A 15,409-nucleotide genomic window follows, 5' to 3' on the forward strand; every position below is an offset into this window, starting at 1 on the left:
AGCGACTTGAAGCACAGAGCAAATGATGCTCGAGATGGTTCAAGTTCGTATAGCAACAGGCGTGACCAGAGTGGTTTGAACGGCTGTTGTACTGCGATGTGGAAAGCAAATGGAAAAACTACCACATTATCACTTTTCCTGGATAGTCTCTTTCCAAAAACAGAGATACCATATATGCGAAGATAGAGGAGCGGATAGAAGTGACAAGAAGACGTAAGATGATGCTGGATGACCTTGGGGACAGAAGCGGATATTTTTATTTGAAGGAGAAAGCTCTAGATCGCATCAAGTGGAGGAACTGTTTTGGAAGAGACTGTGGACCTGTCGTATATGACAGATTACTGATGATGAATAACACTAAGATGTACATAATTGTAAAAATATCTTCGAGTATAAAGATAAACTTTGCCGTTGCTAGGATGAGACTTGAAGCTAAGTGTACTATGACGTACGGATGCCTGTATCTATAAGTAACTTTCTCAGTGGAAAAGAATCGTCTTCGTTTTATCACATTCCTAATTGAGATTCTTAGCAGCTTTCTCCCATTTCCTCCAAGGAACGTTCTGATATGCCATGGTTCCTCTCTTCGAGATTGCTCCTGAATCACTGACCTTCTACCTGAAACTATATAAGGCAACCTACGCAGTTGAGAAAGAATCGGTAAATAAAGAAGCATAAATCATATTCTTAATTTACAATATTAAATAAATTCCAGCCGCAATATGACCCTGGGGTCGATTCAGCCTCTAAGAAAAATGAGTACCAGGAATCTTCCTAGTGGCTGCTGGCGCGTAAGGCGGACAACCTTACCGCTATCTATGAACCGATTGTCTAGAGAGAGTGAGAGCCTCGATGTCTCACAACCCTATGGGCCTCCACGGCCTGATACAGAGCTAGCTGTACCTTTTTTCTAATTTATAAAGATTCCTCGAAATACAAACCAAAATAGGAGAGACGCTAGCGTCCCTCAACACCATGATGTCACAGATCATGTTTGTGTTATGATTGTAGCACTTAAATGGCCGCCTCTGTGGTCTAGTGGCGGGCGTTTCTGGCTACAGATTCAGATGTCCCGGGTTCGATTCTCGGCGCTGACACTCTATTCGCTAAAATTTGCACTAACTTCACCGACAAGCGGGGGTCGCTCGGTCAGTATAGTTCGCTTGCGGGCTACAGGCCACGGAGTTTGTTTGTTTGTTTTTTGTTTGATTGATGTATCACTTGAATGGCCTGCAATGTAAGACCGCGCCAGTTGTAATGAAATTGGCGGTTTTGAAGTGAAGCTGTTACGAGGAACGCACACACAGGGATACGATGATACGATTGTCAGTGACACATTATACATTTGCTTATTGAAGTTGTGCGCAAACTCAGGGCGCTAGTGCTGGGCAGCAACCCGCCAAGTCTTGTTAATGAAATATTCGTAGCATCAAGATATATTGAACATGTTGCCCCTGACTCGGCCATCTCTTTTCCCCGATGCAGGAAATCTTTCGTATGAAATTATAGAAAGTTATGACAAATTGTCCGTCTCATGGCCGCCATGTCCTTGAGTCTGACTGTGGTGTACACCCAGCGTGTCGCCCACCCTGGCGGGCACTGTATGTAGGCATCTGACTGCAGAGAAAGGGGAGACATTAAGGCGGGGAAGAAGGACAGGAAAAATGAAAAAATAAAACGAATTACTGAACGATGGAAGTAAAGTAACGAAACGGTGGAAAAATAATAAATGAGAAATAATGGCAAGAATAAAGGACGGGAGGAAGATAGATCAAAACGAATAAATAAGAAGAAATGATGGAAGGAAGGTAGGAATGAAGAAAAGAAACGGAGGAGCAATGGAAAATGGAGGAAAAGGATGAAAGAAAATAAAGAAGGGGAAACGAATTGGAGGAATTAAAGACAGAACAGGGAAAGGATGAGAGGGGAAAAAGCGTAATGGACTGATATAATTTAGGAAGGAAGAAAAAAAAAAAGGAATGCTGGAAGGAATGAAGGACAAGAAGAAGAAGAAGAAGAAGAGAAAGTGCGGAGGAAGGAATAAACCATCGAAGAGAGAAAATAGGGAATTAGAGACGTAAGGAATGGTGAAAGTTACGACGAAAGAAAGAAAGAAACACAGAAAGAAAAGGAAAAGAAAACTGGGAACGGAAATGTCGATATACAGGCCTGCTACTCAGTAAGTCCAATATACGTTGAACACATAACCTAACTTTTTAGCCTGTGATGTAAATCTTGAATGAGTAAATTTAAATTGTATAATATTTTTGCCCGGCTGAGCAAAAGTACGCCGTTGAGATGGGCTCAGATGCAACGATGTACATGCCAAGATTCATAAAGACTGATTCCAGCATTAAAAATGTGTTTAGTGGGGGATCAGAGACAGCATGGTGATCACATAAGCCTGCTTTTATTTTTCGAAAATAGGAAAAATATACTAAAGAACAAAATGTTTGGGATGGAAATGATTAGCATGTCTATATGTGCCACGTTACAGGAGATGCAGATGTATGACGTTGTCCTGTTGCATTGCTGTATCACTCACTCCTTGACTTCCGTCTTTAATGAAACTTGAAAATGTAAGATTTGAGGCTTTCACGGCGGTGACTATGAAGAACGCAGTCTTCTGGGATTTGGCACCGTGTATATGTGGTGTTAACCGACGTTTCGGAGGAACGTATCGCCTCCATCTTCAGGGTAGAAGAAAAATATAAGAAATCTGCAAGCGAAGAGACCGTGAGAACCGGTAAAAGCAGACTGTCTCCTTCTACCGGTTCTCACGGTCTCTTCACTTGCAGATTTCTTATATTTTTNGGAACACAAACATGGACGCCGCAAGAGGAAAATAACGCAGGAACAAAGAGGGAGTTCTGTTGTAAGGAAAATGTATTTTTGTGTGAATACAGCAGCTTTGAAATATATTGACTTAAGTTCTAGTACAGTACGACTGTTTCAAAACGTGGACAGTTACCTGAAGATGACCAAGTAGAACCGAAACATGTGGCAATTGGTAGTGATCTTAATGTTATTTTAAATTAAGGAGATTTGTGTACTTTTTTAAGTGGCAGATATAGAATTTATTGACCGAAATTCTTAGTATGTTATTTGTTTTTGTTTAGTTACGTGTCTTGTTTACGAAAGAAACACTTCGAATCATCCAACATATTCTGTGGACACCCTGTATTTAAATCTTCGATATAACGCAGTTCCGGTGACAGAAGTTATGTTAGGGTTTGGGTTCGAGGCCCACGCACTACGTGATTGTTAATCTTGTTCGCATTAGCTTCTGTGTATCCATTTATGTTCTCTGAAAGGCAATACCAAGTGCATAATGGTAACGCCCACATCCTATCTCCGGATACATTACATCCCAGTGGGTTTACAGGACGTGTACAGATGTTGCAAGGGAATGGTTTGGGATCAGATTTTAAAATCAAATGCTCTAAACCGGGGGTCCTTAATCAATGATGCTTTCACCTACGGAGGTTACATGGCGGGTGTGGCCTGCTCAAACTCCGTCACGGAAAGTACGGGCACAGCAGTTCCTAATGATGCCGAAACAGATGCCTCCTGAAACGTCATTTTTAACGAACTGTCCAGGCTGATAGTCCTAGAAGAATACAGTTCGGGAAAGCCGGACGTTTAGGAGGAACTTGCCGATAATTTGTTAGAGTCGAGTGAGGTACCCAAAAAGCAAACAAACTCAGTGGCTTTAGTCAGCAAGCGAATTATACCGACCGAGCGACTGCCGCTTGTCGACGAAGTTAGTGCCAGCTTTAGCGGATAGAGGGTGTCGCGTGGTCAGCGTAATGAATGAGTGAGTTAGCCATGGAATACAATTTTGTAGTTTCTCATTACGAAATTTGAAAAGTTTGAGGTTGATTGTTTCGGTGAGTCTCAAATCTGGCCTCTTCTCAGTCCTTAGGCTCAAGAAATCCACTGGTGCCCTGCAGTGGGCTTACCTTAATTTCAGAGGATATTAAGCTCTTCCACTTCTGAAGCGACAGCAACTGGAAACTGTAACGTACCTCCTCATTGGTCTTTGGAAGAAGAACGGACGTATTTTTGACCTTACTATATTTCACTTCGTACCAACATTCAGCTGACCGCGATCTCAGTTTTAGTCCTGGTTGTTCCTTGGTCTGCAGTCTTATTTGGTCAGCCTATGACAAATTTACTTTACAATGTTACTGACCAATAATAGGGCAGATCTTCGTAATTTTGAGTTCGGGCTCAAAATGGTGGGATTTATATTCACGGTTCATGTGCCCTTTTGGAGTGGACGCTTCTTGGATCCGGACGAGAAAGATCTGTGTCTTTTCATCTCAGAAATTGTTACTTACAGATTTACTTTGAAGAAGTCCAAAGTTTAGTTTATTAAATAAGTTTTAATTGTGACTAGTCTGAAACGTTAAATTTAGAAGATTCGCTTTCCGGCGTTCTCTGTTCTCCGTGATAAAATGTGTTTTGCAATTGTCTGTTTTTTGTTCGCCAAGTAACCAAGTATCGAAGTAGGCCGCGCCATAGCTCAAGCGGTTAGTCGCTGGCTTTCCGGGTCTGGTCAAATGGGATCTGTGATGGACAAAGTGGCGCTGGGGCAGTTTTTCTCCAAATTCTCCATCATCATAATCACCCGGGGCAGGCTACAATAGGCCAATCAGTGGCCGCCGTGCCGAGTGGACCCTGTTGGACTCCACTCCCCACTAATCGAAAGGGGAAAAAAAAGTATCAAAGTACGTTTAGTGTTTAGGATTTGAGGTTCTCGAAATCGTGGTAATGAAGAGTTCTGTCTCTTGGCATATAACGATGTGTACCCAGTTGAAAATCAACAAACGTTTTGGAGGAACATGTCTCCTCCATCTTCGGGGTCGAAGAATAAACAACGCAAGAAACCAGAGTTCAAACGTGTGGCAAACATAATAATCGCTTGCAGAAACTTCGGATAACTGGAAGACGGCGAGTCAATTCAAGTTGGCTTGCGCGAAGGAAAGAATGAATCCCAACTGTTCATTGACTTTCACACACAACCGAGCGAACCAATAAGAAACAAGAACCCGATAACCAGCATGGCCCTTAAAAGCGCCAGTTGTGCTGGTGTAGGAAAATTCATGGACGAAGTGAAAAGGGTATGCTTGTACAACCGAGGAGTGGGGGAAGGAAGTCATGTGGTGGAGGATGGGGGAGCCGAAGTGACGGAGGGAAGTCTGGACAGCAGGGTAAGTACTTCTTATGTCAGGATACCAACTGTGTCATCCCTGGGCACTCATCAGCCCTAAACATCCACTCTACTGTCCCGGCTTTCCTCCGCAGCCTCTTCCCATCCTCAACCACATCTCCAGCACCAAATCACACGACGTCTCCCCCATAGTCCTCTGTTCTCTGCTCACCACACCCTTACCATTTCGCCCCTGTCTTTTCCTAATTCCGCACAACTGGCACTTTTAAGGGCCATGCTGCTTATCCTGTTCTTGTCCCCTATTGGTGCGCTCGGTTGTAAGAGAGAGCCAATGCGTACTGGCTGTTCATTCTTTCCTGCGGGCGCCAAGAGGAACTGATTCGATGTCGTCCAGTTCTCTTCTGTTTCCTATATTATTCTAAATTTCTGCAAGCCGATTGTTTTGCTTGCACACTGGTTTTTTTCTTGGCTTATTCTTCCACCCTGAGGATGGAGGCGACATTTTCCTTCGAAACGTTGGTTAACTTTTAAAATGACTATATTATGCCTCGAATGGGATTCGAGCTCACGATTCCAGTGTTCTAATGGGTGAAGACATTTTGTGCCTTAGACCGCACGGCCGCTGTGACCAGCAGCTCTTTGCTTTACTTTATAGCTAATCTTTACTTTCTGAATATACTTTCATTAATGGAATCATCTTTCTCAGGACCGACTAAATTTAGCAACAATTCAGAACCAGCAGAAGACATTCGCCAGAAGTGTTTAAATTACCCATATTGTTTCATCTTAAGATCTCTCATTAAATCACCTCTGTTATAGATGTTCCGGCTTTTAAAATTTGTGGTCATCAGCCGACGCCCCCCCCCCCCCCCGCCCGGGCTNNNCCCCCCCCCCCCCGGGCGCTTATTTTCACCGACAATTTCCTTTAAACTGATGCTTACCATGAATTGGACATCACACTGGCGAAGAGAACCGAACATCAGGAGAACGCAGTGTGTACGACAGAGAGAACAAGGCCAACATACGAACGAATATTCCTTCGCTTTCGTTTTCTCTCCAAACATGAACGCACCCCAAGAAGTCTGGAAGAAATATATTCTGTCATTTGCTACACTTCGAAATGCGAAGTACGGTTCACCTTGACGGTAATTTGAACTGTACTGCCACCTTTTGGAGGAAGTTGCATCCAGATACTTGATCTGCGACAAAATACAAATTAGTTTAACTTTTGCCTACAAAGATGGCAGTGTATCTGATGTTAACATGGTCGTTATATCAGCTGAATGCGAAAGAAGTAGTTATGGCGTCTGCTGTAGATACCATTTCTAGTAATCGATGTAAAATATTAATTATTGGTGCAGGAATGGCTGGCCTGTCTGCTGCTAGTCACCTAGTTAAAAATGGCGTTACAGATTTCAAAATATTAGAAGCAAGAAATAGGATAGGGGGAAGAATAGTGTCAACAAATACAGGTATACATAACCTCACCTGTATTTTTCTTTGGTAATGATGCTACTGGCAGTATGTACTGCAGAATAAATTTTGCAGTATTGACACTATCATTCGTTTTATATGAAACATGCAGTTTTATCTCCACTGCTTTAACTGTCATTACGGTTATTCTTGTATTTCAGGTAACCATAAAATCGAGCTGGGCGCAAATTGGATACACGGAGTTCTGGGAAACCCTATGTATGAGATTGCGATGGTAAACGGTTTAATTGATATTGTACATGTTCCTTCGCCACATAAAGTAGTAGCTGCAACCGAAGACGGAAAACAAATACCATTTCAAGTGTTGCAGGTTAGCAGCTTGGTAAATGTCATTCCAGTTTCAGTTGTTTCACAGAATGCTGTCTTCAGTGTTTGCATTTTTATGGAAAGTAATTTTTGCAAAAGCCATGTATATGTTGTTACTTTTATAATTTTATAAAGCTGAGGCATGATTCTGTGATGAACAATTTGACATGAATATTATGATACCTACGGAGTATTGCATACTTAAATTGATTGCTGGTGCTTATGAAATACCTCTAAGTCCCAATATATTGTTTTACACTGCATTAAAATTAGTGGTCACTGCTGTAGTGTTTACAGTACTTATATCCCTGTTTGTAGACTTTAAAACTTTAAAATTGTAGAAATATTGCAGGACGAACCATGCAGGGTGATCATAAAAATAACATCAGTATTAATACAGAAGTCATATTGGATGGTCTTGAGTCATTCATAACATTACAGGAAGTATGAATTATGTCAAATACAAATCCATTTTTCATACCCTTGCTTTTCTGTGAACACACCAGTAATCACAAGATTTCTGGTATAATCTGCAAGGAATATTTTCTTTTATTTATTTTAGCCCTAGCTAAGTGAGTGTCACTTCCATTGTATCTTCATTGCTTGTAAATTTATATCTCAAGGGTAATGGACTGAATTAAGGTATTTGTGGCTATAACCTCAAATTTCATACAATTTCAATTTCTAGGGTCTTCTGTCAGTCTTATAAGGAAAATTGTTGTTGAGCAAAGTGATGCTGTGTTTTTTTTTTTTTTAATTCGCATAGTGGAGGGTGGAGTCAAGCTTGGTCCTCTCAGAACGTTGGCCACTGATTGGCCTATTGTACCTACCCCGGGTGATTATGATGATGGAGAATTTGGTGGAATGAATATTGGTAGGGGAAACCGAAGTTCTCGGAGAAAACCTGCTCCAGTGGGAAGCCAGCGACAAACCGCTTCAGCTATGGCATGGCCTTGATGCTGTGGTTTGCTCAAATTGTGGAGTGTATACCTATTTTGTATATGTTGCCATAGTTTATATCTTCTGAAATTATATGAGGTTTGGTCTGTCAGCGCTTCAAAACTTCATCACCAGACATGCTAAATTAAATTCTAGGACAAGTTGTTCAATTTGATGGTACGTCCAGTATCTGAGCAATAGAAACAGCATTATAGGTTCCTGAAATGCCAAATAAAGACACTTTCTATAATGTGGTATAGAGAGAGTTACTTAAAAAATTGAAAGTTACACTTTCATTAGAATTTTACTTTTGAATTTCAGATTGTTATTTCAAGGGTTACCCAATTTTCAATTTGTTTTATTGTGATAATTGGTTGTTTATTTCATGTGACCCATAACAGAACTATAGGCATAGCATTAAATAAGGAGAAGTGAAGTAATTCTAATTGTAATATTCAATTCAGGTATCAAAATGTAGTGCTCATGATAGGATTTTTGAAGTTAATTTGTGATTCTGATCTTGCATGTTCATATTGTTCCAGGAGATATATGAGGCATATGTTTGCTTTCTTCGTCGCTGTGAAGAGTACTTCCTATGTCATTACTCACCTCCAACAGGTATTAACAGTGTGGGTGAGCACATCTCTCTTGAAGCAGCATTGTATCTTGACAGGTCATCTAATGACGCGGAACGGCATTTACGCCAGCTTATCTTCGACTGTTTACTGAAACGTGAAACATGCATCACAGGCTGTCACAGTATGGATGAGATCGACTTACTAGAATTGGGCAGCTACACAGAACTCCAAGGTGGTAATATTGTTCTTCCATCTGGATACAGCAGTATTCTCGAACCTGTTTCACGAGAGATCCCACAGGGAAACGTCTGTAAGAGACGAGCTGTCACAACAATACGGTGGCGTTACGCAGATGAATCTATATCTGCCGACATCACAAGTCCTGGTGGGGACTCTGGAATTGATCTCCTTGCCAGTGGTGACCCTGGGAATGAGTCTGATGATTCGGACAGAACAGTGACTGGTGAGCAGCCAAGAAGACCGTCAGAAGCGTCTAGTCGTGGTGGTAGTAGTGAAAAAGAATTTCAGTCTGCTGTCACAGAAGATCAGAAAAACTCATGTACAAATTTAGAACAGTGTGAGAAAGGATGCGAAGAAACGTCGCAAGATAACAGTGAAAATAAAGCAACGAACACAAGTGAAAGTGGTGAAACCTCGTCAGCTTCTTTCTGTCAGAGGCATAATCATGATGGTGATAGTGAATTGTCTCAGTCAAAATCCGTTGAACTTGTACCAAATGCAGAAATTGTCTGTGAAGATGGGTCACATTACTATGCAGATCACGTGATTTGCACCGTTCCACTTGGAGTGCTTAAGGAGAAAGCTGCGACTCTTTTTTCACCTCCATTGCTTCAGTACAAACTTGACTCCATTGACAGGCTGCTGTTTGGTACAGTAGACAAAATCATCTTGGAATATGACAGGCCATTTCTGAATCCAGATGTCTCTGAGGTAATGCTGCTTTGGGAGACAGATGTAGAGGCTGTTGCAGGTGAGTAAAGGGCAGCTACTTGTGTGTGATTGGTTGCATCAAGCATAGCCAGTCTCTCTCTCTCTCTTTCTCTGGCAGATTTTCAAGAATTATAGGTGCAACTTCAATATTTGGGGCCAAGAATGAAATTAAAATTCTGTGGACTAACAAACTAATAAGAAAAAAGAGGACTTAGCCCTTTTTTTATCTAACCTGTGTAAGTTTTTACAAGCCTAGACTATGTACTATCTGTTCTAAAAGTGAAGGTTTATAACCTACTCATTCAGCAAAAGCAGAAGGTATATTGTGTATAGACCATATATCCTCCCTCCACTGCAGCACATGTTGTTGCCACAAAGCAGAAAAGTAGATACAGATCATCATAAACGAAGTTGCATGTTTTTCAAAGATCCCTCATGGTACAACATTAATGCCTCTACTGTTACTGATATGAGAAATTTACATTGTCATTATTCTGGTACTGATGGTGATAAGGAATTGAAATTTGCATAGTTTAAGTAGGATGACATTTATTTATTACAAGTACTTAATGGGCATGTCTTCCTTTTAGTGTAAAGTTACTCTGCATATTGAAGAAAGGGTGTTATTACACTGTCACTTTACTTTAATTGATTAGAAATAATCTAGTTGAATATGATTGACAGATTTGTATTTGGACAGAAGTTTTTCATTGTTTTCCTCAGTCCCTCGGCTACCAATTAGGTTAGAGGCTGCATGGGCCTCAGTGCTGGTCTAAACGTTGTTGAAGAAAGAAGACCTTTGCCTCTGCCATGAATCAAACCCCATCTACCCAGCCCTTGGCCCATTGCTATACCGACTGAGCCATCCCGGCTCCTACTAAGGGCTATAGTAGTGTGAATTAATTTGTCCATATTTAATGCATGGTTTGACTTGTCGTTAATCGTTAGACAGAGGAGAATAGCTGCCAGTATGTTGAATAAAACGCTGGGGCAGTTTTCTCCGAGTACTTCGGTTTCCCCTGCCAATCTTCATTCCACCAATTGCTCCACAATCACCCTCACCTATCATATGGGGCTGGTACAATAGGCAAGAAGTGGCCTGCAGTACAAGGAACTTAGTCCCACCCCACTAGCATTAAAAAAAATATAAAAAAGTGCAGGATTAGGATTAATTGCATCAGTTTTTTTTTGTGTAGATAAGATTGCAAATGGCATGTACTGTCTTCGCTCGCTTGGAAACTGGGATCGTGGGTTCGAATCCCACTCAGGGCATGGATGTTTAGTTTGTGTGTGTGCGGTTTTCTGTGTTTGTGTACACAAGTATAGGCCTTGCGATGAGCTGATCACCTGCCCAAGGAGTCCTACCGAACGTGTTAGATCTAGAAAAACCGAACGGAGAAGTTCATGGAGGTAGGCCTGGGCCCACTGGGGCTGTAGTGCCAAGGAAAAAAAAAAGATTGCAAATGTATTTCTCATTTCCCTTAATTTAAAGGCACTAATCAGAAATACTGTGGCCTCATTTAATATTACTCTCTACAGACAGTAGCATATGATAAGCATGACAATGTAATGGATAGTTTTTATGAGACATAATGAGCAAATGAGAACAGATTAAATTTATGGAATGTTTGCATCTTCCCATATTTCTGTCTAAAACCTAAAAATTAAAAATACAAAACTGTAATTTTTCCAAGCGTGGAACTTGTCTTTCACACTGAAATAAGAACGTATATTTAGGGTGTGTGAGAACAGGGTGCTGAAAAATACATTTGTACCAAAGTGAGGAAGAAACATGTTGCTGGAGGAATTTCAGTAATAAGGAAATCCATAATTTGTACTCTTCACAAAAAAATTATTAGAGACTAAATCAAAAAGTATTATGTATGTTAGTATATGTAGCATCTTTTGGATAGAAAAAATGCAGAGAAACTTTCAGTTGGAAAACCTGACGGGAAGAAACTATTTGGAAGACCTATGCATAAATAGGAAGGTAATAATATAATAGATTTAAGTGGTTCAGAGTAAGGTTCATCAGCTTGGACAAGGTAATGAAACATTTTATTCTGACAGATTCTGAAGAAGGACTTGGTTCCATTGAGTTAATTGGTTGAAGCAAGGTAAACTAGCCGGTCACGGTAGCCGAGCGGTCTAAGGCATGCCCTGTCTTCGCTCGCTCGGAAGCCGAGATTGTGGGTTCGAATCCCACTCAGGGCATGGATGTTTGTGTGCGTTTTTCTGTGTTTGTCTACAGGTAGAGGCCTTGCGACGAGCTGATCACTCGCCCAAGGAGTCCTACCGTATGTGTAAGATCTAGTAAACAGAAGTGAAACGGAGAGTTTCATGGAGGTAGGCCTAGGCCCAAATGAGGGCTGTAGTGGGAAAGGGAAAAAAAAAAGTAAACTAAATGTATAGTATGCATATACATTTGTATTTATTACAAGTAACAGAGATCAATTGGAAGTGAATATATAGAAAGGAAACTCAGAAATGGAATGAAAAACTTATATAGCGGTATTTGATATTGATAAAAAATATTTCATTCACTTGTAGAGCTTGACGTTTATTAAGTTTGGTTAGTTTGTAAGTCCATTATGCATACCAAATAGTGGGTATCTTTTAAGATGAGTTAACAAGAAAGTTCTTGAAATAAATTGTTGTAAAATGAATTTGTGTGCCCAATCTTAAGAAACCTGTGATAGCCATCATCTTGTTATGGCTCAGAGCTAATGTCTGTGTTATTTAATTAATGAGTAAATGCACAAAGATGGGCACAAAGTCTTTCATGCCAATTATTGAAGAACTGTACATACTTGATACTGGTTAGATCTTAAGTGTGAGCAGTTTTCGTTAATGGGGAAGTAAACAAAGGCTTATTGTATAATAATCTGTTCACTAGTGTAACTATTCACACCGTGTGGTTGGTATAGGTAAATATTGCATCAATTGTAAGAGAAAATTGTAATCCATATTCTTGAGGAATTTCGCAGTAAATTATATTATTAATTAGCAAATAATATTATTTTTAGTTATATTTATGTAGAAGTTATAATGAGAGAACCAGACCTGTATCACTCTGGACGTTTGAAAAGGATCACATTTTTCCCTAATCATAAAGTAATATAAATGTGAAAGTTGAGTATTTTGTGTAGTGAACATTCATATTGTTGTCTTCTTGGTTATGACACTGTTAGTCTGGAGTTACAGATGGGTACGAATGCTTCAGAGGAAAGTTCCTCCTTTTTTTGTGGTGTATTTTATAACGTGTATGGTATCTCAGACTGTATAGCATTGAATGTTAGGATGATTGGTGAATAAAAAGTTGGAAATGCTTTGGAAGGAAGCAGTAAGCAACCTAGGTACTCTCCTGGCATTCATCTTGACAAACTGAGGAAAACCATGAAAAATTGCCATCAGGATAGCCAGTGTTGCAACCAAGTTTGAAACTGGATGCCTCTCAAATACAAGTCTAGAACATTACCAACACACCATCGTGTTCAGTGGGAAATACTCTGTCTTATGGTTCTGGTAGTGGCACTAATTATCACTCCCACCTCACAGGGACCTGTCGGTATTGATGGTCTCAGGCTATTATGAAATGTAAGTTTAGAATGGCCTCCAATGGCATAATGCTTGTATCAAATGTCATCAAAATCTGCCCAGGATTTATAGGCTTGAAACATGCAGGTAGACAGAGAGGCAGGCATGACTTCCAAAGACCTTCGCTGTATGGATTTTTTTATGTGCGCTGTCCGAAGACTGCACAAGAAATAGTGAGTATTGTCAAACATTTCTTTTTCCAGATGACCTAAGTAACACTTGGTACCGCAAGATCTACTCTTTCTCCAAACTGTCAGAGACGCCGTTGCTCGGCTGGATCTCGGGTCGGGAAGCCAAATATATGGAGACATTGAGCCATGACCAGGTGGCTGACACATGCACAGATATCCTCAGGAAGTTCCTTAGTGATCCCTTCATACCAAAGCCAAAACTCTGCATATGGTAAGCCTTCCAGTCATGTATTTACTGCCTGCACAACAGCATGACATACCATAAATACTGTGACATGACAACTGAAAGCTGGACTAGTGGATCCAGAAAAGATATCCACTGCTATGCGACAGACCATCGTTAGGCATCAGCCCACTTAACACATCACTCAACAGTGGAGAAATTCTTGGAAATGTCCTTTTCTATGCAGCCTGTGCTGAGGCTATATAACAAGGATGAATGAGAAAATTTCTGACAGACACCTGACAGCTATAGTTTTCTTGTGTGGAGGTGGGATCTAATAGCTTTACTGTAGCCCTGCAAGTTGTAGGAGGTGATGTAAAGAGAACCCAGTGCCTGGGGGTTTAACTGAGCCACTCTGTTCCTGGGGAATATAAATACAGGGACCTGGCCTTCCAGGTTGGAGGAGTTTTCAGTCTGAGACAGTAATATTTGGTCATGAGTCCCACGGGACTCAGACCTGAGAATGGCTGTCCTGGTGAGGAACAGCATGAATTATAAATGACAGACCCATCCTCTCATCGGAGGGGATGTTACATAAGGACTATTACTGCAAGTGTTCAGTTGGAAAAAATAAATTACTGGTCATTAGTCTCAAGAGGCTTGTCAACAAGACGAACTGATTGACGGTGATACTGCTAGTCGTTAAGTAACCCTGACTGTGACTCTGAACATCTGACAAAAGTATAAGAGCATTAAACTTGGCAGTGGTCAAGCTTATGACCGTTCAAGTGACTAAGCTACTGTTGTAGTGTAAGATGTGTAAGGTACGCATTATCTGCTTTGCAAAGCCTATACTGACAGAGGACTTGTGTGTAGCACAAAAGTAAGAATTTTCAGCAACATGCTGTTTGTGTGGTACACGCACATGATGGAAGACGAAACATAAGAGACACACACATCTTCTCATCAGAGAGGGTGTAATGTAAGTACTGTGACTTCAAGGGTTCTGTTGAAAAAAAAAGTCTCTAGTCGTGAGATGAGTCTAAAGGAGTTTGATGCCAAGATGAACTGATTTGCAGTAAACCGCCAGTCATAAAGTGACTTTGACTTTGGATTAGCCATTGGTCAGAAGTCTTGAGTTGCAAGTCAGAAGTTGACAGTTGAGGTCAGTGGTTACCAGTCTGCAGTCTTGAGTTGTGTTGTTATACCCCACTACCAAGCAACTAGTGAAGACTTAGTGCATGCATAGTGATTTGTAGCATGTGTAGACTAGTAAAAAAAAAAGAAGTAAAGCTATCCCTGTAACAGGCCGTGAAGGCGCATAGGGTTGTGAGATGTTAAGGGTCCCACATTACCTTGACAATCGGCTCAAAGATGGCGGTAAGGTTGTTAGCCTTATCTGCCGGCCACACTTCACTCCCCAGGAAAATTATTCAATTAATTTCTGGTACTCATTTCTGTTAGCGGCTGAGTAAACCCCAGGGCCTAGTGCAGCCAGAAGGATTAGGTCAATTGAAAAAAATCCAATGACCTCATTGGGACTTGAACCCACGACCTTCCGGCTTGTAGCATAGTAGTGTAGACTAGTGAGAGTGTTATAATTATTTGTAGTTTTGAGTTATAAGCATTCAGTAAATCCTATTATCAATCCAAACCTTGTGTCTGCTATATTTCACTTGTCTCTTTGTTAAAACTGACATGGGTGTCCCACCAAGAGGACTGGGCATATTGTATGGAGTGACTCAGGGGAGCAAAGTCCTTGTTGGGAAACTAGTAGTCTCCCAGCAAGTGAAGAATTTTCTCACTTTATATGAAACCTAAAGGTTTGTTGTTGTATTCACTCGAGCTTATCACTTGACCCTATCTTGAGTCAGATGATTCCAGTCCACACTCATCCCATTTCTCTAAGATGCATTTTAATATTATCTTTTTATTAAGATTTTTTGACTAAAATTTTACATTGTTATATTTTAGCGTCCTGTTGCACTGATTTAAGTTCATGATTTGTTTATTC

General features: G+C 40.7%; 1 protein-coding gene across 8 annotated transcripts in view; it reads left to right on the forward strand.

Annotated features, from left to right (window-relative positions):
* Positions 1–15,409, forward strand: part of LOC111869831 (spermine oxidase) — a 534,307-nt gene that overhangs the window by 510,640 nt on the left and 8,258 nt on the right. For 7 of the 8 annotated variants that reach the window (XR_002843744.2, XR_004513596.1, XM_023861640.2 and 4 more), the window contains 3 exons: positions 6,811–6,980; positions 8,458–9,484; positions 13,245–13,443. Coding sequence is in view for 6 of the 8 variants with exons in the window: in XM_023861640.2 (XP_023717408.1) it covers positions 6,811–6,980; positions 8,458–9,484; positions 13,245–13,443 (1,396 nt within the window). In the remaining 2 variants the exon portion in view is untranslated. Of the gene's footprint in view, positions 1–6,438; positions 6,649–6,810; positions 6,981–8,457; positions 9,485–13,244; positions 13,444–15,409 lie in introns of those variants that run through there. The other variant, XM_023861641.2, reaches the window with a different exon arrangement.

This window comes from Cryptotermes secundus, unplaced genomic scaffold, assembly GCF_002891405.2.
Source record: "Cryptotermes secundus unplaced genomic scaffold, Csec_1.0 scaffold286, whole genome shotgun sequence".
Taxonomy (NCBI): Eukaryota; Metazoa; Arthropoda; class Insecta; order Blattodea; family Kalotermitidae; genus Cryptotermes; species Cryptotermes secundus.